This window comes from Sus scrofa, chromosome 1 (assembly GCF_000003025.6).
Source record: "Sus scrofa isolate TJ Tabasco breed Duroc chromosome 1, Sscrofa11.1, whole genome shotgun sequence".
Lineage (NCBI taxonomy): Eukaryota > Metazoa > Chordata > Mammalia > Artiodactyla > Suidae > Sus > Sus scrofa.
The window spans coordinates 14,439,138-14,460,891 of record NC_010443.5 but is presented as its reverse complement, the minus strand read 5'-3'; the positions used below and the strand labels follow the sequence as shown (position 1 = coordinate 14,460,891).

Below are 21,754 nucleotides of genomic sequence, written 5' to 3'. Positions count from 1 at the left end.
TTGGAAATAAGGAGAAGCCTAAGGGCCTCTGAGGCAGAGGGAGAGGGAGAAAGATTGCCCTGAATGTAGTATAAGCACTTCCTACAAAAGAGGCATGAGGCTGAAAGTTCCAGGTCTCTGACAGGTGCGGTGGGACAAGGCCAAGCGGAGGACAGCTGGAAGAGATGAGTCCAGAACCTGTAAGTAGGCTCATCCAGTAGACTGATCTAATCGTGGGTTGTACCTGACCCACCCTTGTGTCTTGGTCTGAGTCCAGACGTGGGCACTCCTACTCTGCTCCTTTCTGCCGCCGATAGTTGGGCCACGTCAGTCTGCGTCTGAGGACACCGATCTCTGTCTCGGGGCGGTTGTGCTGAGTGAGCTTGGCTTAACTCAAGACAGCCTTGATATCACATTTCATGGTGCCACAGGGCTTTGCAGCCTGGGAGAATAGCTCACCTGCCTTTTAGCTTGATCTAGGTGGTATTCTTTTTAATGACACCCTGCTTTGGAGCAGGGCTGAAACAAAGCGGTTATTGACAATGTTATATGCATGAGTTTCGCAGCTGGAGAAAAAAGTTGCTTTATGGTGAGGAAATATGGCCTGTGTAATTTCCCTGTCTTCTTGGAGGCCCTCTGGTTTGATGCCTTTTGCCTACGGTGGCTTTTTAAGATTCCAGGACCATCTCAAAGACAGAGTGTAGATGAAAGGCATTTTGCTGACAGCATACGACTCTGCTAGATCTGGGGAAAATACACTTTTGGTACGGCATCTTTTACCAATATTGAAAAAAACCCCCAATATTTGCACATTCTATTTTTTGAAAATTATCTTATTCAGTCATTGATTATTTCCTTAGATATCAATATTTATTTTTTTCCAATTCTGGAAGAGGCTCTGTGCTATAAACACTCAGGATTCCAAAGATGGAAAAGACACAAGGAACTCAGAGGACAGCAGCAGAGATGAGATTGTACAACTGAAGGAGTAATAATAGTGTAGTCAGTAGCAGAGGAAAAGTAAAGAAAAACGTGCTCTCCAGTTTGGAACTGGGACATGTTAATTAACTGCCAGTGTGTGGGGATTAGGAGTGGCTGGTAAGAGACGAATTCATGCATGGATGATGCTAAGTGAAGCGAGCCAATCACAGAAAGACAAATACTGTGTGATTCTACTTCTATGAAGAATCTAGGGTAGTTCAATGCCTTGAGACAGAAAGTAGAATGGTGCTTGCCAGGGACTTTGGGGAGGAAGAAATGAGTTGGTGTTCAATGGGTGAAGAGTTGCTGTTTGGTGAGATGGAAAAGTTCCGGAAATTGGTTGTACACCAATGTGAATATACTCATCACCAAACTGTATCCTGAAAAATGGTTAAGACGATAGATTTATGTTATGTCTATCTTACTGCAATTTTAAGAAAATGTGGTATTTTATTATGCAGGGGGGATGGAGGATACTTGACACCTTGGAGCTGTTGCACATGCTATTCGTTCATTCCTGAGTCCATTCACAACCATGTATTGAATGCTTGCTGTGTGTTGAACACTGAGCTAGTTACCAGGGCTTCATACTTAATAAGGTTGACAAGACATCAAATCTGTCAGTGTCCTGCTTGCTAACCCCCTCTCCCAGGCCCTAAGGCTTCTATAGTTAAATATTCACAGCTGCTACCCACTAACTTGAATCGTGCATAAGACATTAGTAAATAAACAGTAAAAAGATTTGAGGTTGTGTTGGGGGGTGGGTGTTGATGACATGGGGATGAAATGGAAAGAGATGGGCAACAGAATATGAACTAGACTCAAAAACGTCGAGGCAGCGCTCTCTAAGGGTCTTAAAAAGTAAAGAACTCTTATCTAAGGCTGCCAACCAAAGAGCTAGGTCATTTAGAATGGAAAAAATTGGCAAAGTCACATCAGACACACTCGACCCAAGGAGCTAGTTATTTTGTGAATATTATGGCAAATGTAGTTTGAGAACCACCACTACAAAATTGCGGACAATCTTAAGGAGTGAGAGGGACAGAGAAGGGTTGTCAAATCTGAGCTAAAAGGAAAGGCAGGGCTTGTGCAGGGGGGACTGGTGGCAGTCAGGGTGGTCTGGTTATTTGGGTCAGGTGTGGAAAGCAGGAAGCCTGAACTTCCTTAACCAAGAGACCCTGGAAGCTCTATCTTCCGTTCACTTTATCTCATCCTAGTTTGTTTTTGTTTTTAAATGTCATAGGCTTCATTCCATCTTTCCTTCCACAATTTTTCTACCTCTTCCCCACCCCCCATACCCGGGAACGCTCTATTCATTCATGACAAGATATTACCACGTGTCAACTACACACCGGGCACTGTGCTGGGCTTTGGCCATAGGACCCCCTCCCGTCCCTCCACCCGCAACACACACACACACACACACACACACACACACACACACTTCTCTTACACCACCTTTATTCTATTGCAGATGCCTAGCAAATCCTGGGTCAGTATAATTGTGCTCCCATGCTTGGTTAGATGAGACATGCAAATTAGTCTCATTTATTCCTTTCCTTACCTTTTTTCTCCCTGATGTCTTCAAGGGGTCTTCGGTGAGGCCGTTCCTTCTACCTGTGTCTTTAATCCCAGCTGCTTTACTTTCCTTCTTGACTTTGTTCTGTTTTCTGTTCTCCACACCTGCCACCATCCCCTTCCATCTCCTTGAGGCCTTCTCAGGACCCTTCCATTCTAACCACCCCCCCTTTTGTCTTTATATTCTTTAGTGACCACCCATCTCCTTCCCTTCCCGTTCTCATTCAGATTCTCGAAGGAATGACCTTCACTCATTTTCATTGCCATGCATTCCATTCCTTTCCCGCCCACAGGATTTGGCTTGTGCCCAGACTCTCTATGGAAACGCCTCGCTATGCATCCTCCGTGTCAAATACAGCTTCACATGATCAGTTCTGGTTTTATTGGACTTTTCTGCTCCGTTGGCCCTATCGGTCACTCTCTCCTTCTTAAAGCTTTCTACTTCTTTAAACCTTTTTTGCTCCCCCAATTCCTCGGTTCTCCCAGCACTTTCTGACTGCCTTCTTTGTTTCTTTTCTGGGATATGATTCCTCCCAAAAAACTTTCAAGGTTGGTGTAATCATTTGTGTTCCTCTGTTCTTCTCATTCTACATGTTCTTAAAGAGGCGTATTGGATATGCACTAGGATCCTCAAATTACAGTGAAGTTATAAAAGCTGATATTCAGGATTATCTGGTAACAGTGACACAAAAAGTTGAATTGTCTTTCTACATGTGTTCCACCTTGTTCACCCGTTTATCTGAGTTTCAGATGTTCCAGCTGTTTTATGCTTTGTCTCCATTTCCTAAAGACCCTTAGTGTGGTCTGGAATTAGGAATGAGCATTGGTCTCTAATGGTTCTGAGTTAATTGTGAATCCCTGAAAACATGAATAAGCCCATTAGAAACCAGCTAATTTCATTTTGTCATTTTCTGGATAATATACTCCAGTGTAAGTCAGTCCATTTTTAAAGCAAGTTTGCAATAAACAATTTCCCCTCAAGGTTAATAGAATAGGCAAACACCTTTTGCTGTAACAGACGGCAAGAGGTAATGAAAGATTAGCTTACATTATGATTCATTATTTCAAAATGTCAGAATAAAGTGGATCTGCTACATCTTCCAAGCCTCTTATTCTTTAGAGGAGAGTGCATGTTTTACTTTTCTAATGTTAATGGATTCACTGTGTTTTTTTTTGTTTTTGTTTTTTTTTCTCCTATTTTTTTCCCCAGGCCAAATTCAGATAATCGGCGCCAGGGTGGCAGAGAGAGATTGGCCAGCACCAGTGACAAGGGAAGCATGGCCATGGAATCTGCCAAGGAGACTCGCTACTGTGCAGTGTGCAATGACTATGCCTCAGGCTACCATTATGGAGTTTGGTCTTGCGAGGGCTGTAAGGCCTTCTTCAAGAGAAGTATTCAAGGTAATAGTGTGTTGAAAACAACTTATTCCATTGTTTAATCCTAAGAGGGGAGGCAACTGAGGAAGGCATCTGATCAGCCATTTGTACAGAACCCTAATCCTAGGCGGTCCACCTGTATCTATGGTACAAACATGAAGAAGAGATAAGATCTCAGGAGAAAGAGTTGGCCAGTGTCAGGGCAGTTGTGGCTAGGTAATTATGCTTGCTTCATCTGGCAAGGTCCAAACTGTCTTGAGCAACTCTAGAGGAAGAGGATTTCAATAGCTGGATCTCTGAGATGTTGTCCTTGCCATGATTGGGGGATGGCAGGTGGATATTCATGCGTTGCAGGCCGCTAGGCTTAGATGAGGTGGTATGATATTAATTACCCATACGTAATTATTTCTGCAACTTGACTTTGCCCAGATAAGCATTCTGTTCTCATCTTTGTTCCCGACCCATTCTAATTTACCTTGTTCTTCTCTTGCTCTTCTTCCATCTCTTTGTTGTCTCAATGGATAATGTGACCTTTTGCTAAAATGAGAAGACTCCAAGGCTGGTGACTTGTAGAAAGGGGTGCATAATCTGTACCAAACGGTTATTAAGTATGCACCTGGAACATTTCATTTGCCTATCTGCCCTGATCCTTTTCTTGTAGTTAGTTTAACAAGTGCAGCTTCTCTGATAGACCACCAGCTACATTTTATTTCTACTCCAGGGAAGTCTGTATTGGTGCTCTATTGTCTATATAGGGCACACTGGGGGAAACATCAATCAGTTTTGCTACTTAAAATATCTGTGCTAAAGATCCCTTGACTGACAAGAGCAGAGGTCTGACAGCAGTTTAAAGCTACCCCAATTAACCCTTTTGTCTTAACAGTGAACCATTTCCCTCTGTTTCTTATTCCTTTATCTTTTCAGCTTAAGCAAAGTTGAGGGTATAAATACTAACAATACTTCTGATGGGGTTTTGTGTGATTCCCTTTATGGAAATTGAGACAAGTAAATTCTTAAAAACCAGAGTCTACTAAATTAATAGGTACTGATTGCAGATACTTTTGAATAAAGAATGAATCACTGTTCTCATGGACTTCTTGCTGTAGCTCTTCACTGCCCTGATGTGGGGTGAAAGCTGGGGCTGACATACACTATTTTTCCTTCCATTGCCAGTGGAATGGAGTTGTTTTTTTTTAAGGCTCTTCGTATCTTAATAGAGTAGTGTGTGAGGTCACCTTGGTCCATTTTAAAAGCACTTTTTTGGACAGCTATTCCTTTCAACATCTTTTAGAAGTCTGTAAGACTTGGACTTTTTTGTTAGAATTTTAATAAAATGCATAACATTAATCTGAGAGTAAATTTGTGTGTGTGTGTGTGTGTGTGTGTATATACGTGTGTGTGTATATATATATATATATAAGCATAGGTTATTTGATTTTACTAGAAGATACTATCTTTTTTTTTTCTTTTGGTCTTCTATCTTTTTAGGGCCGCACCTGCGGCATATGGAGATTACCAGGCTAGGGGCTGAACTGGAGCAACAGCTGCCAGCCTATGCCACAGCCACAGCAATGTCAGATCTGAGCCACATCTGTGACCTACACAACAGCTAATGGCAACGCTGGATCCTTAACCCACTGAGCGAGGCCAGGGATTGAACCCACGTCCTCATGGATACTAGTTGGGTTTGTTAGCCACTGAGCCACAATGGGAGCTCCGGAAGATACTGTCTTAATTTAGAAAAATGAGAGTTATATTTTGGCTTAAGTTAGTGTAAGCCCTTAAAAGTCTTTTGAGAGTCATCTTCATTTGTGATTTTCCTGTTATTTGATTTTATGTAATTTAAAATACCTTTTTTCCCCCCACCAAGTCTTTAATCTGGTATAGAAAAATCATCTGGTAAAGGTGGATTTAGTGGGTAGGTTCAGCTACCTAATTGAACAAGTCATTTATCTGAGACTGAGTTCCCTCATCTGTAAAAGTGATTTAGAGCAGGGCTCAGCAAAGTTTTTCTGCGAAGGAGCAGAGAGTAACTATGTAGGCTTTGCAGGTCATGCAGTGTCTGTGGCTGCCGCTTATCTCTGGCATGGCGGCCTGCAAGGAGCCACAAGCACTATGTAAATACATGAGTGCATGCCAATAAAACTTTATATACAAAACAGGTAACTGACCAGAACTGGCCTATGGGCCATAATTTCTGACTCTTGATTTAATATGTAAAAAGGGAATTGATGGTTTCCAAATCTAATGTGTTGCCTATTCATATTTATTGAGAACTTTGTACTGTTGCTGGATGTTCTGTGGAAATAAAAATATGTGCAAGATGTAATCCATAACCCCCCCCCCAAAAAAAATTTTTTTTTGTCTTTTTAGGGCCACACCTGTGGCATATGGAAGTTCCCAGCCTAGGGCTTGAATTGGAGCTCCAGCTGCCAGCCTATGCCACAGCTACAGCAATCCAGATCCGAACTGCATCTGCAGCCTACACCACAGTTCACAGCAATGCCGGATCCTTAACCCACTGAGCAAGGCCAGGGATCAAACATGTGTCCTCATGGATACTAGTCAGTTTCACTTCTACTGAGCCACTATGGGAACTCCCATAACCCCAGAAAATTTAGAATTATTTGGGAAATTTGTTTGGGGAGGCAAAGGTTCTCATGATAAGATTAGAGAGTCAATATAAAGTGCTACTCTGTGATGAAGATGGGGAAAACAATGAAAATATTGTCAGTTATAAACGTCAAGTTCCTGAGATTGAAGGTAGAAATGATCTTCCTTCAAGAGGCAATGGCAGCATTTTCACAGATTATTTTCATCCTGTGTGTTTAGCATGTGGGAGTATGTTACAAATACCACATCAAACAGTCATGTCTGTGGGCATTAAGGGCTCAGAACAGAAAACACACACAAGAAATAGAAAATTTCAATGACTAGTGAATATAAAAAAAAAAAAAGAAAATTTCAATGAAGAAAATGTAAGCTAACAAAAATATATATTTCGTTGGTATGGCTTTATCTCAAGTTTAAGTATTTAAATTTTTTTTTTGCTTACTCTTTGATATTCAAAATATATATCTATCTCCATCTTGTGCACCCAGACTAAATGTTAGGATTTCATTTCACTTTATAAAATTGTACTACATAAAGTGCAATTTCTACGTGGTTTCAGAAACTTCTTACCTATCATGATATGAAGTCATTTATATAAGGTTTCTGAAGTGAGATGACTATTGAGTCCAAAGTTCTGCAGGAACACTAGAAACAAGACAGAGGTATTAACTGTTAAAGATAAGGAGGGACCTTAACAATTATAACGTTCAGGAGTTCCTGTTGTGGGTCAGTCAGCGGGATGAAGATCCTAAGTTGTCTCTGAGGATACAGGTTCAATCCCTGGCCTCACTCAATGGGTTAAGTATCTGGTGTTGCCATAAGCTGGGGTGTAGATCGCAGATGTGGCTTGGATCTGGTGTTGCTGTGGCTGTGGCATAAGCCACAGCCGCAGCTCCCATTCAGTCCCTGGCCTGGGAACTTCCACATGACACAGATGCAGCCCTAAAAAAAAAACATTATAAAGTTCAGGGAGTTCCCTTGTGGTATAGTGGTTAGGACTCTGTGCTTTCATTGTGGCCTGGCATCAGTCTCTGGTCTGGGAACTGAGATCCCACACCAAGCTGCTGTACACTGCTGCATGTATATATATATATGTGTGTGTGTGTGTATATATGTATATATGTATATATATATGTGTATATCATATATATGTATATGATGTTCTCTAATTTGTTAATTTATTCATTGAATGCCTCTGCTAGGCAAAGCACTGTAGGAAATCCTGTAGATATACTTATAGGAAAGACACAATCCTTATCCATCTAGAGCTTTAAGGTAGTAGGAGAGACAGAAAAGCAAACCAGTAATAAAGTTATAGTGTGACAAGCACCAAGATGAGGGTGAGTTCAGATCTTCCAGGAGTCTAGGCTTCACTCATTCTTGGTGGGGGGCTGAGTCAGACTCTCAGAGAAGGTTTTCTGATATAAAATTAAATCTGGAGGATGAGTAAAGTGAGAAGATGAAGAAGGGTGGGATGGGTGTTCCGTCATATGAGAATGGGACTGAGCATAGGAGCAAAGACCAGGAGGTGAGATAGAGATTGGGGAGTTCTGTGAATAAAAATGAACAAAATGAATATACCATTTGATTATACAAAGACATTCTTAGGGCATATATTTGTTCTTCGACTTTGATGGCACTTCCATTTGTTCGATTTATTTGTGCGCATAAAAGGGAAATACCAGAGCAATACAGTCTTTCTCATCATAGTCTTGATAACTTGGAGCTAAAAAGTTTTGCTGAACTTCTGTGACTCTTTATAAATCACGCTACCCCTCAAACCTATTTAAGGACAGTGAAGGGTCTGACATGATGCAGGTAGAAAGTTCTGAAGATGCTGTAGCTTTTCCTGTTTTTCTTGTTACCTAAGAAGAGAGCTAGAAATGAGTATCCATCAGATTACTCTAGTGCTTTAAGTGTTTTACTTGAAGAGGTAAAGTGTTTGACTTGAAAGCATACAAATTTTTATCCACTACTTAGTGTATGAACTTGATTACTCAAGAAATTGAGTAATGGCTTCCAGTTGAACATACTTTTTTTTTTCCCCCTACAGCGAAGTCAAGGACACTATTTAAGGGAGATGGGTGAAATTGGGTATTCTGCGAATTTATTAATCATTGCAGGTAGAGAAGCAGTGTTCCTTAAGATGTGTTGTAGGCAGAGACTTTTGGATGAGTTATATAAGCAGATTTGGTTATAGGTTCAGCAGCCAGGTACTCCCTTTGTGTGTTATTCTAAGGAAAAAGGACTCCATGGAGCTCCCTGCTTCTTGTATTATTATTGTCATAATAAATATTATAAAGTTTATATTATGCCCTTATGTTATAAATGATCATGAGGCACAGTGGAGGCTGAAGGCTGTCTACACACCCCTATCTATGCTGCCTCTTCCTGTTCTCGCCTTTGTATAGACAGTGCTCAACATTACGCCAAACAGACACGGCCAAGGCAGGTGTTAGCCTAAAGGTGACATAAGACCCGGAGGACATGGTATCAGGGTGGAGTCTGGTTATGGTTCAACACAGTGGGGGCCTTAGGTCCAACAGGAATAACCGATGGCCTGGCCCACCAGGTCTTACTTAGAAAGCTTCAGGGTGAGAGTCCAGCACCCTGGATAGCTCCTCCAACAGCTGCTGAGGGTACGCGGAGACTGACTTGCTAAAAGCAAAGCAGGCCTGTTTGTTCAGCTTCTCTATTAAAAGAGAACTTAGTTCTTCTGTGCGTAGGAACTCATGCTTGTTTGCCCAGGATGGTTTCGTTTTTATGCTTAGCTTTCCATTTCCAGTCACCTTCTGTCTTGACCTGTGCACCCCTGTCTAGAAAGAGCCAGAGGATGGGTTCGAAGTGGAGGCTGCTCTCTTAGTACGTAACTGTGCTATCTCTAGAGTCCTTTCAGAGATATGGCTCAGAGTTGATCTTGGCATTATGTGCACACAAGTATAGCAAGTCTTTGGTCTCCACATTTCCCCACTTGCCCCTCTGCAGTCTAGTCTCCGTGCGGCAGCAGGAGAGATTTTCTGATGCATTTATTGGGTCACATGGTCTTGTACTTAAAACTCTCACTGCACTTAAAGCCCAGATTCCTTTCTGGGGCTTAATGTACTCTGCATGGTCTTATTCTTGCTTATTTCTCTCCCACTTGCTGTAATCCAGCCTCACCGGCCTTCTTTCTCTTCCCCTAACACACCAAATGTATTCCTTTCTCAGGGTCTTAGCATCTGTGGTTCCCTTTTTCGCCTTTGCTTGCGACACCCAGAACTTCACTTTGCTGGCTTCTTGTCATTCAGATCTCTGTCCAAGATCTCTTTCTCAGAAAAGTCTCCCCTGATTATGCCACAAACCTTTGCCTCTAGTTTTTTTTTTTTCTTTTTTTAAAAATACCTATTTTTTAAGGCCCTAAACCCTTAGTTCTCTCTCTCTCTCTCTTTTCTTTTTATGGCCACGCCTGTGGCATATGGAAATTCTCAGGCTAGGGGTCGAATTGGAGCTGCAGCTGAGGCCTACACCACAGCCACAGCTACACTGGATCCAAGCCACAAGTGTCACCTACACCGCAGGTTGCAGCAATACAGGATCCTTAACCCACTGAGCAAGGCCAGGGATCAAACCCGCATCCTCACAGAGACAGTATTGGGTTCTTAACCCACTGAGCCACAGTGGGAGCTCTCTTAGTTTTTTTCTTAAACCCTGAGCTTTTTAATTTATTCATTTGGTCGATTGTTATTTGTCCGCAACAGGTGCCACCTTCAAATATTCCTGCCCAAGCTTGGATGGAAGCTCAGTGAGAGCTGATTTCTGGCTTGCTCTGCCTTGTTTGTTGCCATAGCTCCTGTGTCTATGGTCATGCTGGGCACATGTCTGTTAAATAACAGAACATGGCAAGAGGTCAAAGAATGGTAAATAAAACCTGCTAGAGGACCTCAGAGAAGGGAGCTATTTCATTGGGCAAGGCTGGCAAAACAAGTGTTAGTGCAAGTGGTATATTTGATATAGATCTGGAAAGAATCAGAAGACTTTCATAGGCATTAAGAAGTTAGGACAAGAATTCCAGAAATGTGAAATAGCATAAACCAAGATATCCTCAGTGGAAATTAAGCAAATCAATTGTGAAAGAGAAGAGGGCTTATTGTCTTTTCTCTGCCTCTTTATTTTCCCTCTTCCTCTCTCTACAGAATCCACAACCTTTTCTCTTTCTCATGCTTTCCTCTGTCCAGTTTTCTAAGCAATCGCAGACATAACCTGTTATGGGTTGGAACGTGTCTCTCCCAAAAGATATGTCGAAGTTCTTGTCCCCAGGACCTCAGAATGTCACCTTATTTGGAAATAGGGTCGTTGCAGATGTATTTAGTTAAGATGAGGCCATACTAGAGTAGCGTGGGGCCCTAATTCCATATGACTAGTGGTCCTATTGGAAGAGGGAAATCTGGACAAAGAGACAGGGAGGAGAATCCCATGGGATGATGGAGAGAGTTATTGACATGATGCATCCACAAGCCAGGGAACACCAATGATGGTGGAAGGCAGAAAGAGGCAAGTCATTCTTCTCTATGGGTTTCAGAGGGAGCATGGCTCTGCTGATCACCTTGTTTTCAGACTTCTACCCTCCAGAGCTGTGAGGAAATTCTTTGTGTTGTTTTAAGTTACTCATTTGTGGTGCTTTGTTAGAGTCGCCCAGGGAACAATATTTAAGACCTAAAGTGTCACAGCTGTGTAACTATCTCCCAAGTCTAGCTCCTGCCCCACCCTGGCTTCTCGTGACTCCTGCGCGTCTCTGACACCACCCACTCCCCTTTGCCTTCTTCTGTATGGGTTCCTTCACCATTTCCTCAGGCATCCCCGCTTGAAAGCTGGGAGTTAGTTAGCTTCATCTTTGCCCTTTGCAGCTCTTCCCATCAGAACTTTTGTGTAATTCTGTTGAGTCTAACCCAGTGTCCAAATCCCACTCCTCAGAGTTTACCCCATCAACTTTCACCAGGTTCATTGCAATAATGTGAGTTTTCCTTCTGCCTTCTCCACTTAAGCCCTTACTGCATTTGTTTTCCTTCTTCCAAACTTCTCTGCACACTGACAGTCTACTAACTTTAGCACATCACTCATCCTGTCAGTACTTTCAGGGAATTCTTTAATGACTTCCATAGCCGTGGAATAATCCTTAGACACCAACCATTCAAGGATTTCCACAATCTTGCTCTAGCCTGTCTAGTTGTTTTATGAGACTGACGGGCTGCTCACTGCACCAAGAAGGCATTTCTAGTTGCTTTAAAGTCGCCATTTCTGTTTCTGAAGTCGACTCTCAAGACTGGACTACTTGCTGTTATTCAGACATGACCATTCCATTTCTTTGCCAGAAACGTCTTTGCAGATATACCTGTAAAATTTCTTCTTTTTCTAGCCCAAAGTGATTGTCAGCAAACCTGCGATGTTAGTGCAGAAGTTCGCTCTCCTGTGGCCCTCTGTGTTACAGTCAGCACTTTGTGTCTGTGGGTTCAACTAACCCCTGATTGAAAATATTCCCACCAAATTGCAGAAAGTTCCAAAATGCAAAACTTGAATATTCCTCATGCCAGCAACTATTTACATAGCATTTACATTGAATTTACAGTCATTTGCATTTACATTATATGAGGTATTGTAAGTAGTCTAGAAATGATTTAAAGTGTCCTAGAGGGTAGGTGTACTTTACATGTGAATGCTATAGCTATGTTACATAAGGTCCTTGAAAATCCATGGATTTTGGTACCCGTTGGGGATCTTGTAACCAATCCCCTGAGGATACTGAGAGATGACTGTACTTTGTTCCTGTTGCCTAGGATTGGGATTGCAGGTACAGGCATATCTTGCTTTATTGTCCTTTAATTTATTGCTCTTTGAAAATAATGTGCTTTTGGAGTTCCCATTGTGGCGCAGTGGAAACAAATCCAACTAGTATCCATGAGGATGCAGGTTTGATCCCTGGCCTTGCTCAGTGGGTCAGGGATCCCGCGTTGCCCTGAGCTGTGGTGTAGGTCGCAGATGTGGCTTGGATCTGGCGTTGCTGTGGCTGTGGCAGGCACCTGCAGCTCCAGTGGGACCCCTAGCCTCTGAATTTCCACATGCTGCACCTGTGGGCCTAAAAAAAAAAAAAAAAAAGAAAGAAAGAAAAAAGAAAATACTGTGTGTTTCACAAATTGAAGGTTTTTGGCAACCCTGCATCAAACATCTATGTGAGCCATTTTACCAACAGCATTTGCTCACTTCGTGTCTCTGGGTCACATTTTGGTAATTGTTGCAACATTTCAAACTTTTTCATGATTGCGTGTTTGTTATGGTGGTCTGTGGTCAGTGATCTTTGATGTCACTGTTGTAATTGTTTTGGGGCATCACGAACTTCACCTGTCTGTCACGGTGAACATAAACGTTGTATGTGTTCTAACTCTTCCAGGGATGAGCTGTTTCCTGGTCTCTGTCCTTCTCCTTCAGCCTCCCTACTCCCTAAGACACCCCAATATTAACACTGGGTGAATTAATAACCCTACAGTGGCCTCTAATTTCTCAATAAAAGGTAAATCAGTGTAGCAAACATCATTATTGTCCTATATTAAGAAATTGTCACTTTCAGCAGCCACCACCCGGATTAGTTATCAGCCATCAACATTGAGGCAAGAACCCTCCACCAGCAAAAAGATCATGACTGCTGATGGCTCAGATGATGGTTAGCAGTTTTGCAACAATAAAGCATTTTTTAGTTAAGGTATGTACATGTTTTAGACATAATGCTATTGCACACAATAGGTGACAGTATGGTATAAACATAACTTCTATTTGCACTGGGAAACCAAAAAAATTTGTGTGGCTGCTTTTGTTGTGATATTCTCTTAATCACAATGCTCAGGAACCCCACCCTCAGGATCTCTGAGCTCTGCCAGTATTTGTGTTTGTGTGTCTTTCTCTTGCTAACTGCGAGTGCCCCAGGGACAAGGCCCAAATCAAGGCTTTGTATTAAGAGAAGTCATTCAATGAAGAAATAAAAGAATGAAAGGAAGGTTAGGATCAGTTTGCTTTAGGCAACATAAAATCATTACCTTTTTTTAAATCATGGGAGATATATGACAAAACTGTCTTTTAGTAAGATTAACCTTCCAGAGGCATATGAGAGAGACCAGAGAAGGGGAGAATAGAAGTACAAGGATGCACAGGGAACTATATCTGATCACTTGTGATGAAATATGATGGAGGATAATGTGAGAAAAAGAATGTATACATAAATGTATATATATAAATATATATGTATAACTGGGTCACTTTGCTGCACAGCAGAAATTGACAGAACACTATAAATCAACTATAATAAAAAATTTAAAAAAAGCACAAAGATGAATTTGGCTGATATTCAAATACCTTAGACATACTAGAAATCTGGATGTTTGGTATTTGTGAAATTGGTAAAAAAGAATAGAATGAAGGATATTATAATGAATGAACCTACACTGTTTTTAAGATGATTCAGTATGGAATAGCTGGACAAGAAAGATGTTAAGGAGGTGGAAAAACAGAGGGAAAATGATGGTGTTATCCCCTGAACTGGGAAAACCCCAAGACGAAGGCCACTTAGAGCAGGGAAGAGTAAATCGACTCCAGACATGCTGAGTTTGACATGACAGCTGGACCTACACATAGAATTATTCAGCAGCTACAGAAACAGAAGCAGCCCTCTGCAGACAGTCCAGGGGTGGGAACTGGAATAAATTTCCTCAATTAGTTTTAAAGACATTTGGTGAAATGAATGGCTTAACCACTTCCTGAAAGTTGTCTGTTACTAACAATGAGGAAGTAACTCCAGAAACATCCTCTTGGGTCTCATAATAATATGAGCTCCCAAGATCTTACCAAAATTTTGTAAGAAGCTCTGTCATTATTAAAAGTGTACGTTCAAGGCCCTTCTAAATAGGGAAATCACACATTAGCCCAACAGGGCCAAGTGCTGCCCTCTAGGATCTTACAGTGTGAGAACATACTGGTACCAGCACATTAGCTGTACGAGTGGTAAATGGCAGGAGCACATATAAACATATTTATGAGTTTCAAATACAAAGCAAGCGCCCCCCCCAATTATTAATACTGTGTCTAAATTATTAATACTTGGTGTCTTTTCTAACCCAGGAACTTGCACATTGTGCAACAGAGAAGTGAGACTGTTGAGGCAGAAGAGTTTTACTGTGTATATGAATGAGCTATCGTGTAGTCTTCAAATGAAAGCATTTATAATGAAACTTTTTGAAAGAAAAGTCTTACCTTCAGGTGTGTTTGTTAGATGTTTAGCTTCTGGTTCTCAACAGAGACAAAGAAAGGCACACCCCTAAAATTTAAGACCCGCAAACCTCTTTCCTTGTAAGAATGCCATCCCTATTCCCAGTTTTAAGTGCTAGTTACTCTTTCATGCTACATGATGAAAATTAGAGGTGTGTGCACACGTGCATGCATGCATTTGAAGAAGGGCTCAGAAAAGCAAAATCATAGTCTTTCTACCTGTGAAATGACAGTGGCTCTTCTTCTTCTTCTTTTTTTTTTTTTTCCTTAATCTTTGGCCAAGTAATCTTTATCTTGGAGATAATTAAGACAAAATGCATCTGACAAATAAAATCAGTATAGAACCCCTATTTCTTGGCAGCTCTTGTGGACACAGCTGAAGCTTTCAGAGGTCTTTAAAAACCATGGCAACAAATGCCTTTGAAGGGTAAGCGAAGGTTCCAAATGTTTTTAATCGCTGGTGGTTTTTATGCTACCACTTCAAGCATTCTTTTTCATTTTTTTGGTTCATCTGATTGAAATTAAATTTCCGATTTCCCTACTAAATGTCCTGGTCATGGTGTTGACTACTTGCATTAAAGTAGTAGAGTTTGTGCCCATATTCAGTGGTTAAGCTTATCAACAATTCCATTAGAAAGCCCTGGTTATGAGTGGCAATAATTTCACACGAAAATTATAGAGAGCCTTTAATAGGCACATTTTCAAAGGGCATTAACTAGCCCTCAAAATTATGTGCTAACACCGTTCTTTCAAAACCTACCAGTGGTGGCCCTTGGCCTAAGCCTGCCTAAATTTCCCTTTCCTTCATAGAAAGCTGCTGTCAGATACCTTTAAAATGCTATGTATCCTTTCAGAGAGAATGGCTTGTTTCTCTGATACTCATTCAGAGAAGACTATACTTGGAGATATAGTCTGCTCATTTCTGAACTATATATTGTACTTTGCCATTTCAGAACTGTATGTGCAGGTGATGCTATAACCTGCTTGCCTGGATTTTCGACTGAAAAATAACAACACTTGAAAAAATCTATTTCACAGATCTGCTTATCCACTTCGTAAAACGTTTTCTTGCAATTATGTTAATTCTCTGCACATATGTGAGTTCTAGAGCAGATCTGATATTTTTATTTTTTTTTTAAATTTATATATTTTTAAAATTTTTTGTCTTTTTAGGGCCACACCTGTGGCATTTGGAGGTTCCCAGGCTAGGGATCAAATCGGAGCTGTAGCCACCAGCCTACGCCACAGCCACAGCAACGCGGGATCCAAGCCACATCTGTGACCTACACCACAGCTGACAGAAACACCAGATCTTTAACCCACTGAGCAAGGCCAGGAATTGAACCCACAACCTCATGGTTCCTAGTTGGATTCGTTTCTGCTGCGCCACAACGGGAACTCCTGATCTGGTATTTTTAAAGGAAAGAAATGCTTTACTTGAGAAAGAGGGAATCTAGTGGGGAAAGTATTTCTGTTATTTTCATCACATCTTCATCTTCCTCTAGCTGAAATAAAAATATTATCTTTTTAGTTGTTAAAAAAATAAAATCACACACATATAAAAACATAAAGGAACCAAGAAGTAAATAATTGAGTTGTTAAATTATAATTTCTCTCTGCCATAGAAACGCTTCTATTTTCTATTTCTGTTTCCTGTTTTCTTTGAGAAAGGGTACATGGACTTTAAATATTATCCAAATGAACATCATCTTTATCCAATTCATTTGGCAGTTTCAAAATCTTGTATTAGGAAGTATTGAGTGAATGAGTAAAGAAATTCTTAAATCATCCTGCAGGGGCGAGTGGCTAGAGTACATTTTTAAATATATATTTTTGTGTGTGTGTGTGACTGAAATCTAAGAACACTGGTTGAAAAGAATCCTGCACACGCTTTATCGGATTTCATTAAGTGATGCACACAATATTTTCCTTATACACCAGAGAAGATAAATTACAGTTCGTAAGATAATCTAAATTCCTAATTGTTTTGTTCCTTTGACCCTGCAGAGTTCCTAATAAGAGATTTCATTTGAAAATTATATAAAAGTGCACTTACCACTGCCACTAACCAGTGACATGGTGGTAGATTGCAGTCACCTTGGAGATGGTTTTCCTCTTTATTTTATTTTGTTTTTTTCCAATTGCCAGCATGTTGATCAGTCTTCCCGCTCACCAGCACCTGCTGACCAGCCCCGTCGTTGCCCTCTCTACCTCATCCTGGGCAGTTCCCTGAATTGGTCTCGGTTCTTACCGAGGTAATTGGTGGATGTCTTCACCAATCCCTCGTGGGATTTGCTTTCCCTCCCCCTGGGTTATCTGGAACCTGACATTCTCTCCCTCTCACCATCCAACCCGACTTCTAAGAAGTGTTGTCTGTCCTTTACTGGACTCTGTTCTTGGTTTTCCTCATTGCCCTCTTCTTAGCTCATGTTTTCATAGCCTGTACACTGCCCTGTTCGGGTCCCTCAGAGTCTCTCCATTCAAAGAGGGCTAATTCTTTGAGCTCAGGGACTTAGAACAGATTTTTAAAGCAATGGATGTTTGTTGAATGACCATTTTCTTGTAGCACTGGGAGAAATGCAAACATATAAAATCCAGAGACTCTGAGATCCAATTAAGAATTCCTTGTGTACAAAAATGGAAAGGTTGTAATAATACCCCCTAAACCATAGAAGCATTAAACTCAGCACTGCAGGAGATGTCTCACAGCAGAAGAAAAGAACCATGGGGTGTCTCAGAAGATAAGGTTATGAGTTGAGGGGCGGGAGCGGGCACAGTGCCCTGGAGTAAACTTGAAGATATTACCGAAGAGATGGTGTTTAAATGGATACTCTGTCCGGTGGACCAGGTAGAGAGTTCTCCTTCATTGTAAGTGCTGCCTGATTTGCTGTTGTGATTGCATAGCTCACTTCTGCATGATTGGACTGTGGAGCGTTATGTAATATTTTAGGAGAGGGTGGGGTTTTTATTATTTGTAACATATTCCATGTGTTTATCTGTGCCACCGTCATTAGTAGTAAGTCCATCATGTAGTTAGAGGTTGATATTACTTTCCTCACTTCTAGGATATTGTGCTATTTCAGTTTACTCTTGAAGCTTGACGTGGGAGTGATGCTGATAAAAATCTGAAGATGTCCATCTGCAGTCACATATACGTAGCTATTGTGGAGGTGAAGGTATTTGACATTTGATGTGGAAGAAAACACTTGGTCCCAAGCTAAGGTGTATTTAAGTAGGCTTAGCATAGACTCCGTCTTTTTTATGTTTTGTAACTGTTTTTGATTTTTTTCCTGGTTTTTGCTCTATGAATTTTTTTTTTTCCTTTTTAGGGTTGCACCTGCGGCATATGGAGGTTCCCAGGCTAGGGGTCAAATCGGAGCTACAGCTGCCGGCCTACACCACAGCCACAGCAATGCCAGATCCGAGCCGCGTCTGAGACCTACACCACAGCTCATGGCAACGCTGGATCTTTAACCCACTGAGCAAGGCCAGGGATCGAACCCGCAACCTCATGGTTCCTAGTTGGATTTGTTTCCACTGCACCACGATGGGAACTCCTGCTTTATGAAATATTTATGAAAGGGTGTTTGAGAAAAAAAAAAAGTGACTAGAGACTTGCACTTCTAAGCAATGACATAAATTTTCCTATAATGTGAATCACTAGTAGAATGATAAACTTAGATACAGCTTTTAGTTTTTAAGGTTGTGGGAGTATACTTGATCTCAGAGAAGGAAAAAAAAAAATGGTTCGGTCAGCTTAATCAGTTATATGCAGAGTGTTTGAAGGCTTTCAACTCCTCCGTCCTCCATTCTTTCTATGTAATTCTTTTTCCTAAGGCTGCTACTGTTGATGTAGGTGGTGTAAATGCCTAAGATGACAGCAGCACGTAAATTTAGAGCCCAGAAATGGGCTTTTTGGTTTTTTGTGTGTCTCCCACCTGTTCTGGCTCTGTTCCTTCCTGAATTTTTGTAAATTCACATGAGGACTGCGAGAGGCCAGGTGGGTTCTAGTTCAACTCTGAGGCTGAGGTACCTGGCTGCTTTTTTCTTGCATTTGTGTCTCCTCTGAATCAAGTAAGGACATCAGAGCCATAATTTCTTTTCTTTTTTTCTTTTTTTTTCTTTTTTTTGTCTTTTTGCCTTTTCTAGGGCCTCTCCCTCAGCATATGGAGGTTCCCAGGCTAGGGGTTGAATCGGAGCTGTAGCCGCCAGCCTATACCACAGCCACAGCAATGCGGGATCCGAGCCGCGTCTGCCACCTACACCACAGCTCACAGCAACGCCAGATCCTTAACCCACTGAGCAAAGCCAGGGATCGAACCCTCAACCCCATGGTTCCTAGTCGGATTCGTTAACCACTGAGCCACGAAAGGAAACTCCAGCAATTGATCTTGGATCCATTTTCCTAAAAATACAAGTGCTGGAGTTCCCTTCATGGCTCAGTGGTTAACGAATCCGACTAGGAACCATGGGGTTGAGGGTTCGATCCCTGGCCTTGCTCAGTGGGTTAAGGATCTGGCATTGCTGTGAGCTGAGGTGTAGGTTGCAGATGCGGCTCAGATCCTGAGTTGCTGTGGCTGTGGTGTAGGTCGGTGGCTATAGCTCCCATTCGACCCCTAGCCTGAGAACCTCCATGTGCCGCAGGAGTGGCCCAAGAAAAGGCAAAAAAAAAAAAAAAGATAAAATACAAGTGCTGTTCAGGGCCCTGTAGACCATTTATTACTCATAAAATGCTTCTCAGAGAATCACTTTTTCTGAATACAGGACAGGAAAAAGACTTTGAGTCAAAGGTTTCTTGTAAACCCCTGTGTGTGTGTGTGTGTGTGTGTGTGTGTATTCACATACATGTGCGCCTACACGTAGGTACCTGCATCAACATACATAAAAACACATATTCACATAGACACATGTATCTAGAGGGGAAGCTGCATGTATAGACTTTGGAAATATGTACTGCAAAATATTAACAGTGACTGTCTCTCAGTGAGGGATTATGACTAACTTTAGATATTTTTGCTTATCTGCATTTTCATTTTTCAAATTCGTATCTTTACTTGTGTAATAAAACCTTATTTTCAAGATCCATGTTGCAACCAGTTTCAGGCTAGTGTTTTCTTCCCTCTTTCCTCAGTAGAGAAAGCCTGGTGAGTATCTCACAAGTCTTCATGTTTTAGTTTCAAAACATCTTTATTCTCTGTTTGCAAGAGGACACCTTTCCACTGAAGGGCAGCTTTCATTTTCTTATGCACGAGTCCATTGAAATTGCATCAGGTGGACATGGGGGAGCTGAGGCCAATCAAATACTATTCCTTATGTGTCACTGAGAAAGTATAGCAGAGGAGGTGAAAGGCCCTGTGTTAATGATACCCGAAGGCATCAGGGCTTCAGAGCAGCTGGCCTGACCAGTGAGGATGAACTATTTCAGTCTTGCAGCACGACAGTGATTGCTTACCCTCATCGTACATCCCAGGAAGGAAGAGCCGGCCTCCTGGGAGGGCCCTGGCTATTAGCACTTGTGCATGGCAGTTGCACACGAGTACAACCGAAATCCTCTTGAAATGAGGGATTGCATTCCTGATGTCCAGAGCTAGCAGCTCTCAGCTTCCCTTTCCTATTTCTCAAGAGTCACAAAGAAAAAAATTCTTTGTATCCCCAAGGAATGTCTCCCCATTAATCAAAGACTTCAAATTTAGTCACTCAGGAGGTAGTCCTAGTCCTAGTAAGTGTTTCCCCCTTTGACGTGCATATGGCCGGATAGCCACTGAAATTCATGAAGCTTTGCATTAGAGTGTTGTTTTCCCCCTGAGGTCTTCGCCTCTTGGTTAAGACACTGGACTCTGCATTAGACCAGCCTTTCCCAGACCTTTCAAGAAAAGGGACCACTTGAAAGAGGATAAAATTTGAGGACTTGCACATGGTCGTGCTTGTACTGGTCCTCACTGTCCCCTGATGGAGAAAACACATCCTGACCGTAAACTCTCATGGAAGGAGTGATGCTTTCAGATGCGTCTGCATATTACCCTTGCCCTGAGGGCTTCACGCTTGAAGAGCGTACTGCCACGCAGCAGTGACCTACGTTGAGCTGGTCAGTCTGGACACGGCGCTTGAGCCTCACCTCGATTGCCTGCCCTTTGCCGTTAACTCCCTGTGCCAACAGCATCGTGACCGATGACGAGCTTTAGCAGTTCATTCTCCTCCTACTTGTCCATTGAGAAGTTTTGTGCTTTTTCTTCCGCAGGTGGTTGGACAAAGGGTAGCAAAGTCATCTTGAAACAGCTGGAAAAACAGAGAGCAAAGAATTATCTTTGACTGTAATGGATTAATCACAGTATTGGTTTTATTTTTGTTTGGTTTTCGCAGAAATTAAATTTGTACCTTTAAGAAGGTCTTGAGATAGAAAACCAACGACTCAGTGATAATGAGCGGCTGCTTTGGTCTTTTAGGCTAAACCATCTGAAGTCCCAGGGAGTTTTGGGTGCCATGCTGGGGGCTCCTGGCTGCCCCAGGTCAGGGTCAGTGGGTCAGTGGTGGAGGGCACCTTCTCGGTGCTAAGGTGCTCTTAAGGTGAGCTGCTGCTGCTTCTTACCTTGGGGCAGAAACAGAGTATTTTGTTGCATTAATTCTTAGAAATGTGAAAAGAGTGTCAGTAATTTTCTCTTTGGAGATATTAAATTTTCTCACTTGACACTCATAATACTGGAGCTCCTTTTTCCAAATTAATTTTAGTGTTTAAGACCATTCAGTTTTTTTTTTTAAGAAAAAAAAACCCTTCATTTTCAGCTCTTTAAAGAAGGTAGCTCTTTGAAATACTACTGCTACTATTATGACTGCTACGACTACTATTTTAGTCCTTTTGCTCTTGTGTAGTTTGCTTGCATGTGGTGAAATATGTCAGAATCAAGACACCATTGGAAGGAGTTCCCTGGTGGCTCAGTGGGTT

General features: G+C 41.7%; 1 protein-coding gene across 15 annotated transcripts in view; it reads left to right on the top strand.

Annotated features, from left to right (window-relative positions):
• The window catches only part of ESR1 (estrogen receptor 1), a 387,875-nt gene that overhangs the window by 144,015 nt on the left and 222,106 nt on the right, over window positions 1-21,754 (top strand). For 11 of the 15 annotated variants that reach the window (XM_021083057.1, XM_021083050.1, XM_021083034.1 and 8 more), the window contains one exon: window positions 3,749-3,945. In XM_021083057.1, the coding sequence (XP_020938716.1) occupies window positions 3,749-3,945 (197 nt within the window). 15 annotated transcript variants of the gene reach the window in all.